Source organism: Scardinius erythrophthalmus (genome assembly GCF_964197995.2).
Source record: "Scardinius erythrophthalmus genome assembly, chromosome: 22".
In the NCBI taxonomy this organism is placed as follows: Eukaryota; Metazoa; Chordata; class Actinopteri; order Cypriniformes; family Leuciscidae; genus Scardinius; species Scardinius erythrophthalmus.
Window position 1 is genome coordinate 421,353 of NC_138242.1, and position 15,168 is coordinate 436,520.

At 47.0% G+C, this 15,168-nt stretch overlaps 1 protein-coding gene across 1 annotated transcript in view; it reads left to right on the forward strand.

Annotated features, from left to right (window-relative positions):
* The window catches only part of tmx3b (thioredoxin related transmembrane protein 3b), a 36,537-nt gene extending 22,544 nt beyond the window's left edge, over positions 1 to 13,993 (forward strand). The window contains exons 6-16 of the mRNA XM_081353178.1: positions 1,864 to 1,944; positions 4,061 to 4,160; positions 4,572 to 4,649; positions 4,763 to 4,829; positions 5,315 to 5,413; positions 5,729 to 5,786; positions 5,874 to 5,927; positions 8,797 to 8,853; positions 9,026 to 9,155; positions 10,150 to 10,218; positions 12,923 to 13,993. Of these exons, the coding sequence (XP_081209304.1) occupies positions 1,864 to 1,944; positions 4,061 to 4,160; positions 4,572 to 4,649; positions 4,763 to 4,829; positions 5,315 to 5,413; positions 5,729 to 5,786; positions 5,874 to 5,927; positions 8,797 to 8,853; positions 9,026 to 9,155; positions 10,150 to 10,218; positions 12,923 to 13,180 (1,051 nt within the window). The 3' untranslated portion in view covers positions 13,181 to 13,993. The remainder of the gene's footprint in view (positions 1 to 1,863; positions 1,945 to 4,060; positions 4,161 to 4,571; positions 4,650 to 4,762; positions 4,830 to 5,314; positions 5,414 to 5,728; positions 5,787 to 5,873; positions 5,928 to 8,796; positions 8,854 to 9,025; positions 9,156 to 10,149; positions 10,219 to 12,922) is intronic.
* Positions 13,994 to 15,168: the final 1,175 nt, after the last annotated feature.

Consider the following 15,168-nt stretch of genomic DNA (forward strand, 5'->3'; position numbering starts at 1 on the left):
TACAGTATACAGTGTGTGTTCAGATTATAATTGACTGACTCTGATACACTGATACAGTATACAGTGTGTGTTCAGATTATAATGACTGACGCTGATACACTGATACAGTATAAAGTGTGTGTTCAGATTATAATGACTGACGCTGATACACTGATACAGTATACAGTGTGTGTTCAGATTATAATGACTGACGCTCATACACTGATACAGTATACAGTGTGTGTTCAGATTATAATGACTGACGCTGATACACTGATACAGTATACAGTGTGTGTTCAGATTATAATGACTGACGCTGATACACTGATACAGTATACAGTGTGTCTACAAAGCAAAAAAAATCAGATAACTAGTGAACCTAATTGATTAGTCAGTTGATGGACATCTAGGTGACTATAGGAACCCATCCTTACACATTGTCTACACCTTAATATGCTGCCGTTAATCGTTTATATGTAAATCCGTGTTTGACAGATGAGGAAGTCATATTAGCATCCATTACATCAGTTGTACTTATATTGTTTATTGCTAAAGCTTGAAGCTGGTGACTTTCACTGCCGTTAGATGGTCAAGCTGGTATCCGTGTTTCTCTGTATGGAGTCGGGAGTGCAGCTCATTCCCGTGGGATTCTGGGATCAGGGGAGGCAGGTGTTGATGAAACTCCCCCTGAGGCTAATGCTTCGCCTAATGAAGGACAAGGTCTCTCCCCAGAGTACATGTTTATCATTATATTTATTCATTTCATTTGTTATATTATCGTGTTTTTTGGCACCCTGGGGTTTCTCTTCTATACCTGTCAATCATAATCCTCCATCTAGCAGCTGAACATTCAGGATTCACATAGAGCACAGATCTGTCAGAGTGTCTCGTCTTGTTGAGTGTGTGAGACGCTGGCGGTGAGCGGAGAGCAGGACTGGGATGTTGTCAGTGGCTTCGTGCTCTCGGGAGATTACGGGAATAGGCTTGTGTACTTCTGTAACCATAGAAAACATTCCTTTATGGGTGACGAGCGCACAACAGTTGCTGGAGCGATATCTTAGGATGCGTTGCATCATTTGCATGACAGTGGAGGGTTAATACATCTCACACACACACACACACACACACACACACACACACACACACACACACACACACACACACACAGCGGGGTGATGGGGCTCTCTTGGACTCATTGCAGACACCAGTAGTGCTGCTGATTTCTGGATGATATGTAGAGGTGTACTTGCACATGTTGTGAGTTGAAGAGAAGAGCACTGCAGCCTAGACATGAGGAGTTAGAGTGTTCAGTTATGGGAAAGGCCTGATCTTTCTGATGCTGTGCTAACCTGCGTAACCCGTGTCCCGCTGTGAAGGACTAGCAGAGCTCAGACCCATCAGAGACACATGAGCAAGCTCTTCAGCGCTACTAGAAAGATGAGCATACTTATGCAAACAGATCAGCTCTTTTTTTCCTTAGACGGTTTTATTTGTTTGTAACATGAATTTCGTTGGTTTCAATATTACATTAAAGGTGTACAAAGATCTGACAATCTCAGAGAGCTGTAGTTTTAACGGGGGTGTGTAGACTTTTACACACACTGTAGGTGAGAATTACATGATCTGAATGCATCGACAGTGCACAGCTACTCATGGATTATCCATTACATTTGCTTACATTACTGACCTCTCTCTCTCTCTCTCTCTCTCTCTCTCTCTCTCTCTCTCTCTCTCTCTCTCTCTCTCTCTCTCTCTCTCTCCCTCTCTCTCTCTCTCTCTCTCTCTCTCTCTCTCTCTCTCTCTCTCTCTCTCTCTCTCTCTCTCTCTCTCTCTCTCTCTCTCTCTCTTTCTCTCTCTCTCTCTCTCTCTCTCTCTCTCTCTCAGGCTGAAGGGCGAGCTGGCATACAATTACAAAGGACCGAGAACCAAAGACGACATAATCGAGTTCGCCAACAGAGTGGCTGGGTGAGAAATTAATACAGATGCTGTTTTTTCTTATTTTCAGAAAGTTTTAAAAGCTTCAAGTTATGGTGATAAACATACATTGCATTATTTCCTGCAGAATGTTGTTTTTTCAGCAAGATTGTCCTGTTATTGAGTTCATACATTTGTGTGAATACTACTATCTTTTTCACAAGTGCTTCATGTGGGCAGAGAGCAGGAATAAACACTGCTGATATAAGTCCGTTATCTTAATGTGGTCTCCAGTTCTGGTAGATCGTCCTGCTCCTGCAAGGCCTTCTTTACGCAGAGGATGTGTGTGTGACCGACGGTTAAGGAGAGACGCCCTGAAAGAGGGTTTGAGGGATTAAAAATCAATATCTAACGTGATAAAGAATGTCATCTGCAAAAACATAATTGCACAAATAGCTCATCAGCGAAACAGACTCGTTTGGCTATCGACATTATGCAGTGAACATGTGCGACCCGCGACCGGCAGATCTACAGGCGGCTTGTTTTCTTTCCAATATGGTAGGAAGAATTAAGTCGTATAGATGAATGTGTAGTGTGTGAATGAGGACATGAACTGTGACAGGATGATTGACAGGCCGGATTACGGTGACAGAATGCTGTAACTAAATGCCAAAGTGGTCTGTGGTTTCAAGGCATTTTTATGACGTTGTCCCAAAACTTGCTTCTCTGTGACACTCTAAGGGTGGTACTTATTATTCACATGAAGAGTGCATAGTTCTAGGGCGCATTATAAGCAGGTGAACTGAAGCAGGGTTAAGGTTAAACCTGAAAGATCCTCAGCTAATGGATGCAATATGTCATGTAGTGACTGAGACAAATCAGACTCTTGTTATATTTAACAAATAATCTTTAAAACTCACCCAACCACAGAGCAAGGTGCCTGTGACACCCCCCGACATGACAGCGCCAGGCGTCTGGTCCAGGGTTTTACATGTGAAAGAGTCGACTCTCACTCCATTCCTTGAAACGCACAGAATGCCCATAAAGCACTCGTCCACATTCATAGGAAACGCTCTGTGAAGGAACATGCGTATCTCCAGGACCTTGTGTGTATGATTATTGCTGTCTTGTATAGTGTCTTTTGTATTGTATACCGTTTTATGCATGCCTTATGATAAAACCAACAATTAATGTATCTTCACCTATACCATGTTTGGTATTTACGAATGAGTATTTTGATGATCTAAATGATCGTGTGTATTATATGTTGATACTAATGCAACATTTCAGTATTATGAGAATCTTTAATAGTTTCTGCATCAATACCTAATCCAGTTACATATGCAAATTACCATGGACTGGTGGGATGTTGTCCTGCACATCTTTCCTCTCAGTCTGTGAAGAGCATCTCAGAATGACAGGAAACTTATTTATGACACTTCATTCAGAAGAAAGAGCTGCTTGTTCCACACGTCATACGTCATTACGCTATTTCTACGTCATTACTCATTACGCAGAACTCTCCAGTTTTGGTCTTCAATCCGTTCAAGTGTTTATATGTCCTCTCAATCGGATAACCAAAGGAATAACCCACTCCTTACGATCTGAATGACATTTAATCAGATCTGGCCAATTCATTCTGATTGATGTGGTTACATGTGACTTTCTTTTCTGATTGTGCTACTAGATTAGACTCTTCCATGGCTTTATTCCCTGTTTCTGTTTTCGTTTCCTTTCACTTAAACTTTCCATTTTACCCGTGTAAGCATGTCTGTGTGTATGTGTTTGTTTAGATTAGTTATGTATTTGTTATTTAGTTACATAAAACTTGTGTACATTCATGCTTGTTGATTCTGGTCACTGCTTGTGAATCAACTTCAGTTTAGCGATTATGATCACAGCTACATGCTAAGAAAGAGTTATTTTTCTGTGGCCACGAAAAATATCCTTTCTGAGAGTTAGGAGATGATTAATACAGAGTGTTCGCTGGACGAACAGATTAATTGATTATAATATTAGTTCAGCTACATCAACTTAATTCAATTAACTGATCCAAATGTTTATAATTATAACAAGTTATGATTAATTATTCATATTTCCCTTTTGAGCTAATTTGCTAGAGTCTTGTTCTCATTTGTGTGTGTGTGTGTGTGTGTGTGTGTTTCAGACCGGCGGTGCGATCGCTCCCGAGTAGACAGATGTTCGAGCACGTCTTGAAGAGGCACAGTGTTCTGTTTGTGTATGTCGGAGGGGAATCTCCTCTTAAAGTGAGCTGATCTTCATATCCACACTGAACCAGAGCCAAGACTCCACAATAAAACAGCACGCTTTCTATTTTTATAAATACCGGTCAACATTCGTTCATGTTATTTTTGGTGCTGCAACTAGTAGTAAAGAGGAAGAGATTGAGCTTGAACTGAGGTGGCTATAATTCAGCTGGTCAAAAATATATAAAGCATTTTTTGGCAACATAAACTAGGAATCAGAATTTTTTTTAATTCATTGTAATTAATAGTGATGTTCCTGGTCAAGTATAAGTGTGCTGAATCTTATTCTCTCTCTCTCTCTCTCTCTCTCTCTCTCTCTCTCTCTCTCTCTCTCTCTCTCTTACTCTCTCACTCACACACACACCTTTATCTCTTCTATCAATCACGTGAGTGTTGCTGTTGTGATTTCAGGAGAAATACATCGAGGTGGCGGCTGAGCTCATTGTCTACACATATTTCTTCTCTGCATCTGAAGACGCCTTAACAGAGGTGAAGCGAATCATTTTCAGATTCTGCTGCTCGTACTTTCATAATTCATATATCCGTGTCTGTTTGTTTAAACACTCGTCACATGAAAACTCTATAAATGTCTTTTACTGCAGTCTGTGACTCTGCCTGAATTGCCTTCAGTGGTCGTCTTCAAAGACGGAAGCTATTTCACGTATGATGGTAAGTGAAGAAAAATGTAAACCATCGTCTGGTTTTTGTTTATGCAAGTCTTTAATGTGTGATGACTGACCAATCGCTGTAGCGGCTCGTGAACCGTTCATCTCTTCTCCTCTATTTACTACTAGCTAGTTTCCCAGTAATTGTTTCTGGGCTCTACTGGCCCACCACAGTCACACAATGAAGCTCAATATTTTTACACTTCACATCATGATTATATAAAAGATCTCTAACATTGTGTTTTGTGCCATTGTTTTTAAAACGTATAGAATAAACAGAACGATATCGTCCACTGGTGTGGTCGCTAATATATTTATCTTTATAGTTATCGTTCTTGGTGTGAATGGGCCTTTAGTGCCGTTTCGAAGCGGAGCGCGAGACTTTCACTCAAACTTAATGCCGGTTTTTGTTCAGCCTGTGGAAAGTCAGCATCGTCTGGCAGAGCTGTTTTCTCAGCATAATAACAGCAGATTCATGTTGTGTTTCAGAGTATGAAGATGGCAGCTTGTCATCCTGGGTAAATCGCGAGCGTTTCCAGAGTTATCTGCCGATCGATGGCTTCACTCTGTACGAGCTGGGAGAAACCGGTGAGTAACCGCGACACACATGAGCTTTAACTCAAGTGTTGAAAAGCATTAGGGTTAGAAGAGCATGTGTTGGATAGAAAGCTCGCTTTTAGAGTAACCTTATATGTAAACATACTTTGGAAATGATTGTTGTTATGAAGTGGTTTCTGTGATAGTCTTCGGCACTGATCACATCACATGCATATAACAGCTTAGAGTGTGTTTCTTTATCTCCTTGATGAATGTAAATTAGTGAAAGTTGATCGACAAGAGCTGTTTTTGTTTTGGTCAAGAAAATATGTCTATTGTTTCCTTTCTTTCTGTTCTGTGCGACAGGTAAATTGGTGGCGATTGCCATTACTGACGAGAAGGATCCGACAGAGAAAAGCATCAGGTACAGACGGGCCCGGAGTGAAGCGATGTCTGACCTTTTCTTTAGTGCTTGAAGAATTGACAATAGAATTGGTTCCCTGTATTTCAGGTTAAAAGGTCTGATCCAGAGAGTGGCTGCAGAGCACAGGGATCAGTTCAACAGGTGAGAGACTCAGAAACTCTCTGTTTGACCAAAACCAGCCCAGATCCTCGGTCCAGATCCTCGGTTCAGGGCCTCGGTTCAGATCCTCGGTTCAGGGCCTTGGTTCAGATCCTCGGTTCAGATCCTCGGTTCAGATCCTCGGTTCAGATCCTCGGTTCAGGGCCTCGGTTCAGGGCCTCGGTTCAGGGTCTCGGTTCAGGGCCTCGGTTCAGATCCTCGGTTCAGGGCCTCGGTTCAGATCCTCGGTTCAGGGCCTCGGTTCAGGGCCTCGGTTCAGGGTCTCGGTTCAGGGCCTCGGTTCAGATCCTCGGTTCAGGGCCTCGGTTCAGGGTCTCGGTTCAGGGCCTCGGTTCAGATCCTCGGTTCAGATCCTCGGTTCAGGGTCTCGGTTCAGATCCTCGGTTCAGATCCTCGGTTCAGATCCTCGGTTCAGGGCCTCGGTTCAGATCCTCGGTTCAGGGTCTCGGTTCAGGGCCTCGGTTCAGATCCTCGGTTCAGGGCCTCGGTTCAGATCCTCGGTTCAGGGCCTCGGTTCAGGGCCTCGGTTCAGGGTCTCGGTTCAGGGCCTCGGTTCAGATCCTCGGTTCAGGGCCTCGGTTCAGGGTCTCGGTTCAGGGCCTCGGTTCAGATCCTCGGTTCAGGGCCTCGGTTCAGGGTCTCGGTTCAGATCCTCGGTTCAGATCCTCGGTTCAGATCCTCGGTTCAGGGCCTCGGTTCAGGGCCTCGGTTCAGATCCTCGGTTCAGGGCCTCGGTTCAGATCCTCGGTTCAGATCCTTGGTCCAGGGCCTCAGTCCAGGGCCTCGATTCAGATCCTCGGTTCAGATCCTCGGTTCAGGGCCTCGGTCCAGGGCCTCGGTTCAGATCCTCGGTTCAGATCCTCGGTTCAGGGCCTCGGTTCAGGGCCTCGGTTCAGGGTCTCGGTTCAGGGCCTCGGTTCAGATCCTCGGTTCAGGGCCTCGGTTCAGATCCTCGGTTCAGATCCTCGGTTCAGGGCCTCGGTTCAGGGTCTCGGTTCAGATCCTCGGTTCAGATCCTCGGTTCAGATCCTCGGTTCAGGGCCTCGGTTCAGGGCCTCGGTTCAGGGCCTCGGTTCAGATCCTCGGTTCAGATCCTCGGTTCAGGGCCTCGGTTCAGGGCCTCGGTTCAGGGCCTCGGTTCAGATCCTCGGTTCAGGGCCTCGGTTCAGATCCTCGGTCCAGGGCCTCAGTCCAGAGCCTCGATTCAGATCCTCGGTTCAGATCCTCGGTTCAGGGCCTCGGTCCAGGGCCTCGGTTCAGGGCTTCGGTTCAGGGCCTCGGTTCAGATTCTCGGTTCAGATCCTCGGTCCAGGGCCTCGGTTCAGGGTCTCGGTTCAGGGCCTCGGTTCAGATCCTCGGTTCAGGGCCTCGGTTCAGATCCTCGGTTCAGGGCCTCGGTTCAGGGCCTCGGTTCAGGGTCTCGGTTCAGGGCCTCGCTTCAGATTCTCGGTTCAGGGCCTCGGTTCAGATCCTCGGTTCAGATCCTCGGTTCAGGGTCTCGGTTAAGGGCCTCGGTTCAGATCCTCGGTCCAGATCCTCGGTTCAGGGTCTCGGTTCAGGGTCTCGGTTCAGGGCCTCGGTTCAGGGCCTCGGTTCAGATCCTCGGTTCAGATCCTCGGTTCAGGGCCTCGGTTCAGGGCCTCGGTTCAGGGCCTCGGTTCAGATCCTCGGTTCAGATCCTCGGTTCAGATCCTCGGTCCAGGGCCTCGGTCCAGGGCCTCGGTTCAGATCCTCGGTTCAGGGCCTCGGTTCAGGGCCTCGGTTCAGATCCTCGGTTCAGATCCTCGGTTCAGATCCTCGGTTCAGGGCCTCGGTTCAGGGCCTCGGTTCAGATCCTCGGTTCAGGGCCTCGGTTCAGATCCTCGGTTCAGATCCTCGGTCCAGGGCCTCAGTCCAGGGCCTCGATTCAGATCCTCGGTTCAGATCCTCGGTCCAGGGCCTCGGTCCAGGGCCTCGATTCAGATCCTCGGTTCAGATCCTCGGTTCAGATCCTCGGTTCAGGGCCTCGGTTCAGGGCCTCGGTTCAGATCCTCGGTTCAGGGCCTCGGTTCAGATCCTCGGTTCAGATCCTCGGTCCAGGGCCTCAGTCCAGGGCCTCGATTCAGATCCTCGGTTCAGATCCTCGGTTCAGGGCCTCGGTCCAGGGCCTCGGTTCAGATCCTCGGTTCAGATCCTCGGTTCAGGGCCTCGGTTCAGGGCCTCGGTTCAGGGCCTCGGTTCAGGGCCTCGGTTCAGATCCTCGGTTCAGGGCCTCGGTTCAGGGCCTCGGTTCAGGGTCTCGGTTCAGGGCCTCGGTTCAGATCCTCGGTTCAGGGCCTCGGTTCAGGGTCTCGGTTCAGGGCCTCGGTTCAGATCCTCGGTTCAGGGCCTCGGTTCAGGGTCTCGGTTCAGGGCCTCGGTTCAGATCCTCGGTTCAGATCCTCGGTTCAGGGCCTCGGTTCAGATCCTCGGTTCAGATCCTCGGTTCAGGGCCTCGGTTCAGGGCCTCGGTTCAGATCCTCGGTTCAGGGCCTCGGTTCAGGGCCTCGGTTCAGATCCTCGGTTCAGGGCCTTGGTTCAGATCCTCGGTTCAGGGCCTCGGTTCAGGGTCTCGGTTCAGATCCTCGGTTCAGGGCCTCGGTTCAGATCCTCGGTTCAGGGCCTCGGTTCAGGGCCTTGGTTCAGATCCTCGGTTCAGGGCCTCGGTTCAGGGTCTCGGTTCAGGGCCTCTATTGAGAATAACATGTTATTGTCAATCTGATGAGAAAACAACCCCTGACCCCTGATTTTCCATATGTGGAACACAAATACTGCACATTTTCAAAGTTTCGCCATATTATTTTCTCATGCTGTCTTTCTTCCTGCGTTCCAGAGATTTCCAGTTTGGCCACATGGACGGTAACGACTACATCAACAGCCTGATCATGAGGTTAGTGTCTGGACCAGATGACGGCACAGATTCACTCATCTTCCTGATTTACTGAAGGTGCACAAGTGTGAGGGGAAGATGGTTATGTGACTGATAACATATTTTGCATGTGATGATAAACCGTATATAAGGTAATCTCAGCACCCACGCTCTTCATCTTGTGTGTCTGCAGTGAGGTGCCAGTTCCCAGCCTCCTCATCCTCAACACCTCGAACGAGCAGTACTTCGTGCCGGAGGAGCCGGTGGAGAGTCTGGAGCAGATGCTGATGTTCTTCACCAGTGTTCTGGACGGCAGCGCTCCGGTGAATGGCTCATTCTCACTCTCTGGCTCGCAGCTAACATCAACTCAATACATCAATACATGCTTTAGAAGTAGTTTTCATTATTAGTTTGTTAATCAATATAGTTTAATAATGGTTACAAACTCCAATTTTTAATTGTTAATTTTCTGTTGAAAGACTAGCATAAATAGTGATGAAAGCCAAAATATTAAATGTCACAGATGTATATTTACTGAATAGTCCACTATTATGTCGACGGGGTCAAAATGACAGTTTTCACCTGAAATTTGGAGCCAAATTACAGAGGTGTAAAAATGACCTTAGAAAGATGGCAGCATCATGATTTTATTTTCACACAGAGATTGGTTGATCTATTAGTGAAATCTATTTACTTTAGCAATCTTTGTATCAATATATGCCAGCGGTGAGCGTTCAAAAAGGGGAAAAGGCACTTCTGTTTTTTTGCCTCAAGTTTGCATGCCTGTTATTACAGCTGATTAGTGTTGTCAAAAGAACTGACTTCGCTTCCAATTTGGTACTTAAATAAAAAGAATGGGATGATACCAGTATTTCCCTCTAGCATTTTGAGCGCTGGATGTTTAAACACCTCTGATTGGCCATTGTTAACATGCTCAACAGCAGCGTCTATCAGCTGATCTCTAATATATCCACTGATAGATGGATCCGCTGATAGATAAATAATGATGCTGCAATAAACTAATTTTTACCCTCCTGTAAGTTGGTTCCAAATCTCAGGTGAAATTTGTTATTTTGACCCTCCTCTACAAAATAGTGGATTTCTTAGTAAATATCCATCTGTGACATTTAATATTTTGGCTTTCTTCTGGTTATGGTTGTCTTTCTACAGAAAAAATATTAACAAATAAAAAATTTGAGCCGGTGACCTCTGGTTGAGTTGACACGGAATGACCCTGTTGCAAAGTGTTAATTAAATGAGACGAGTTAAATTCATCCAATTCCAAATGATTAACATCCTGCATCATATTCCCAACAGGCTTATGGAGGAGATGGAATATTCCAGAGGATCAAGCGTGTGGCGTTTGATGCCCGATCCACAATAATGGTGAGTCGAGGTTAAGAAACGAACTTAAAGTTTAATTGAACTGTTAATTAAAATATGATTTATATTCTTTACGCTGAATGACAGTTGAAGGAGTTGATGTTACTGATTGAAATCTTGTACCTGCCAAGGCCTAGAAAGCCATCCCCGGCCTGTCAGAATGGGTGCTAAACACGGTGATACGAGGTTACTCGCTTCAGTTCGCTCACAGACCACCCCGCTTCAGAGGCATAGTCCACACTTCGGTCAGGAGTAATGTAGCTCACGTCGTCCGCGCCCAAGTGATGATTTTACTGGCGAAAGGAGCTGTAGAGACAATTCCTCCTCCCCACAGCGAGTCAGGCTTCTACAGCCTCTTCTTCCTCGTTCCCAAGAAGAATGGCGGCCTCAGGCCCATCCCAGACCTCAGACTGAACCGCGCCCTCATGAGACGGCAGTTCAAGATGCTAACATTGAACAAATCCTCTAGCAAGTACACCCAGGGGATTGTTTTTTTCTCAGTGGATCCAAAAAATACATACTTTTATATCCAAATAGTCCCCCATCGCAGACCACTTTGAGATTCGCGTTCGAAAGGGTGGCATACCATAATACAGTCCTACCATTCAGACTAGGCCTCATGGCCTCTGCATCGCCAGTACTTCTGCTGGGTCTGCTACACGTGCGCCCCCTGCAGGTCTGGCCTCAAAACCTTCCTACCAGACCTAATAGGACACCACGTCTTAGTTCGATCAGACAACTTGGGGGTAGTGTCCTACATAAACCACCATGGTGGACTGAGGTCGAGTTTGTACAGACTAGACCGACGCCTTCAATCATGGGCACAGTGGGCAGACTGAGGCAGGGAGCAGACATGCTGTTCCCGGATAATGTGTTCCCAGGGGAATGGCAAGGCAGAGGGCGACCTCCTCTTCTCCAGAGACAACTCTCACTGCCCAATATTCTTCTCAAAGAACATGGATGCGTTGGCCCACGAATGGCCCAGCCTTCCCCCTTTACGCCTTTCCCTCGATCACTCCCCTCCCTCAGGTCATCAGACGGATCAGGGAAGACAAGCGTGCTGTCCTTCTGGCGACCCTTCTCTGGCGGACCCAGCCGTGGTTCCCCGAGTTGATTCCCCGACCCAAGATGTGGGCCTTCTACACATGGCCCCTCAACGGGAACTTACGGACCTCCCAGCGAGAGTCCTGAGTACTCTCTCAGAGACTAGAGCTCCGTCCACGAGACGTCTCTATGCTCTTAAGTGGTCCGTCTTCTCTGACTGGTGTTCCAGAACCAGGCCCCTTTATCATGCTAAGTACCTCTGGTACTCTCCCTCTGGGTCGCACCCCCTCCATGCCCAGTCTATGTGGAGGCCATAGCAGCGCACCACTCTACTATGGCCGGCCGGTCTCTGGGTAGAAGCGACCTAGCCGTCCGCTTCCTGAAAGGGGCAAGAAGGCTCAACAATCCTCGGCCTCTCACCACACCCCGTGGGACCTATCCACAGTCCTCAGGGCTCGAGCCGCTACAGTCAGCTGAGCTTCAGACCGCACTACTGCTAACATAGCATTAGCATCGGTCAAGCAAGTGGGTGACCTGTAAGTGCTTTTCGTCAGCGCTTCTTGCCTTGAGTTTGGTCCTAACGACTATGAGGTTGTCCTCAAGCCAAGCCATGGCTATGTGCCCAAAGTGTTTTCTATTCTGTTCAGTGCACAAGTGATTACGCTGTCTGCTCTTCCCGATTCAGAAGTCCAGCGTCGACCTCACTTTCTCTGCCCTGTTCGGGCCTTAAGAGTATACATTCAGCGCTCTGCTGATTTAGGCAGTCAGAGCAGCTCTTCGTATGCTTCGGTGGCCGGACCAAAGGGCTTCCGGTCACGAAGCAGAGACTATCGCGTTGGGTAGTGGACGCTATCCAGTGGCCTACGCTTTGGTGGGCCTTCAATGCCCCATCGGCGTCCGAGCTCACTCCACCTGAGGCGTGGTCCAGTGGCGTGTCTATTGGTTAGGGTTAGGGTTAGGTTATCTGCGGCGGCCTGCACTGCAGGCACAAATCCTCATGTCTCGGTTTCTTGCGTAACCTCGGTTCCCTGAGATAACGGGAACGAGTATTGTGTTGACGGCCGTGCTATGGCGCTTCAAGTCTGGCGAAATGAGCTGCGCTCACTTGCTGGATCCGCCACGATTGGTTCGCGCAGACACGCTGCATCGCCATTGGTTCGGGCAGTTCCCACCGAGCAGCCAATGAGTGCGTTCAGATCTCCTCTGTAATGGCTGTGCAGTGGCACTGCGCTGATGAAGTAAAGGCTTCAGAATTCAGAGAACAAGGAGTTTTCCCCATAGCGTCTTGCAAAGACACAATACTTGTTCCAGTTATCTCAGGGAACCGAGCTTACGTAAGTAACCCAGACGTTTCTATCTTCAATTTAATGTAGGTTTTGTCGAGTTTGGCTCTCTCTAGAGGTGTTTCATTTTAAGAGCTTGAGTGGAGCATGATTTCTCACTGTCTCTCACTGATGTGGTGTCCATTTTAAAGGGTTTACTAAAATCTCGTATTAAAATAGAATTTACTCTCTAGAAACTGGTCAATGACATGGAAATGTTTATGGAAATTCAAATGGGGAATAAATGTGATGTTTATTGATGGCTGTTAGGAAATGTATATTTAAGTGTAACTGTGTAATGGAATAAATAGCCCATTAAAAGTGTGCGTCTCTCTGCTCAGTCCGTGTTCCGCAGTTCTCCGCTGCTCGGCTGCTTCCTCTTCGGGCTTCCTCTGGGCGTCATCAGCCTGATGTGTTACGGCATCTGCACAGCCGAGTCTGACGACGGGTCCGAGGACGTGATGAAGAGAGAAGCCCTCACTGATGAAGAGGAGGAGGAGGAGGAGGAGGAGCAGAGACTCACCGAGGGAACACCGAACACAGAAGACCCCGGAGAACCGGTTCAACACAAGAATCCAAGTGAAAAAAAGGTTGATTAACGAAGGTGGAGAAACGAGAGCGAACGCCTCAGAAGAGGAAACCATGGCCTAGAGTTTCCTCACAGGTTTTCATGGGATTATTTTCACTATCCCATTTCTTTATTTTCATAATTGTTCATCAAATTGGAAGATTTGACTGCGACAGCTTCGAGACGAGCAGCGGAGCTCCACCTATGATTTACACACATGGACCGAAACACACTGTTTTAAGGTTAAGTGACGGTAGTCCTTTCTGCTTAATCATTATTGTAATGTGCCCTTATGATCCGTGATCTACATCACTGTAAATCCTCAAAACGGTTGAAACATGCGAAAACGATTGATATCTGAATGGACACACTTTGTTTTATTGTTGTTTTTGAATGAGAAAGTGCAGTTATTGTTGTATCAAAGACTTTATCTACAGAGGATTGTCTTACATGAGATTAATTGGCATTTTCAGAAATAACGAGCACACATCAGTGCTTCTCCTGAGCTCATCGGACTGGATGTAGAAGGGTTCACACTTGAGAATAATCTAGAGGCGATGGACTTGCTAAGAGTTTGTTTCTCAGTCGATCGCATGCACTGAACAGATTAGATGAGCTTTGGAGAGTCCCTCGTGGCTGTCCTTCTGTAAGGTGCTACTCTACAGTTATAGCCGTGTCCGTCTGTGTTTTAGAGATAGAGGAGGCTTTAGATGAGGAGACTACCAACATTTACTCAGAAACTTCATTGCATTCATGAAAAATGAAAGTGAAGACTTTTTTCAGATTTCCAAAACTCAAGCAGATCTTCTGACCATTGTGAAAGTGTGTGTGTGTGTGTGTGTGTGTGTGTGTGTGTGTGTGTGTGTGTGAGACGACAAACAGTTCAAGGAGACGGATGGAGCGGAGCTGCTGTTACAAGGTGTGTGTGTGTGTGTGTGTGTGTGTGTGTGTGTGTGTGTGAGAGAGAGAGAGAGAGAGAGAGAGAGAGAGAGAGAGAGAGAGAAAGTGTGTGTGCGAGAGAGAGAAAGTGTGTGTGTGAGAGAGAGAAAGTGTGTGTGTGAGAGAGAGAAAGTGTGTGTGTGAGAGAGAGAAAGTGTGTGTGTGTGAGTGAGAGAGAGAGAGAAAGTGTGTGTGTGTGAGTGAGAGAGAGAGAGAAAGTGTGTGTGAGTGAGTGAGAGAGAGAGAGAAAGTGTGTGAGTGAGTGAGAGAGAGAGAGAAAGTGTGTGTGAGTGAGTGAGAGAGAGAGAGAAAGTGTGTGTGAGTGAGTGAGAGAGAGAGAGAGAGAAAGTGTGTGTGAGTGAGTGAGAGAGAGAGAGAGTGTGTGTGAGTGAGTGAGAGAGAGAGAAAGTGTGTGTGAGTAAGTGTGTGTGAGTGAGAGAGAGAGTGTGTGTGAGTGAGTGAGTGAGAGAGAGAGAGAGAAAGTGTGTGTGAGTGAGAGAGAGAGAGAAAGTGTGTGTGTGTGAGTGAGAGAGAGAGAGTAAGTGTGTGAGTGAGAGAGAGAGAGAGAGTAAGTGTGTGTGTGAGAGAGAAAGTCTGTGTGTGAGAGAGAGAAAGTGTGTGTGTGTGTGTGTGTGTGTGTGAGTGAGAGAGAGAGAGAGAAAGTGTGTGTGTGTGTGTGTGTGTGTGTGTGTGTGTGTGTGTGAGTGAGAGAGAGAGAGAGAGAGAAAGTGTGTGTGAGTAAGTGTGTGAGAGAGAGAGAAAGTGTGTGTGTGAGTGAGTGAGAGAGAGAGAGAAAGTGTGAGTGAGTGAGAGAGAGAGAAAGTGTGTGTGAGTGAGTGAGAGAGAGAGAGAGAGAGAAAGTGTGTGTGAGTGAGAGAGAGAGAGATAAAGTGTGTGTGAGTGAGTGAGAGAGAGAGTAAGTGTGTGAGTGAGAGAGAGAGAGTGTGTGTGAGTGAGAGAGAGAGAGAAAGTGTGTGTGTGAGTGAGAGAGAGAGAAAGTGTGTGTGAGAGAGAGAGAGAGAAAGTGTGTGTGTGTGTGTGTGTGTGTGAGTGAGAGAGAGAAAGTGTGTGTGAGTAAGT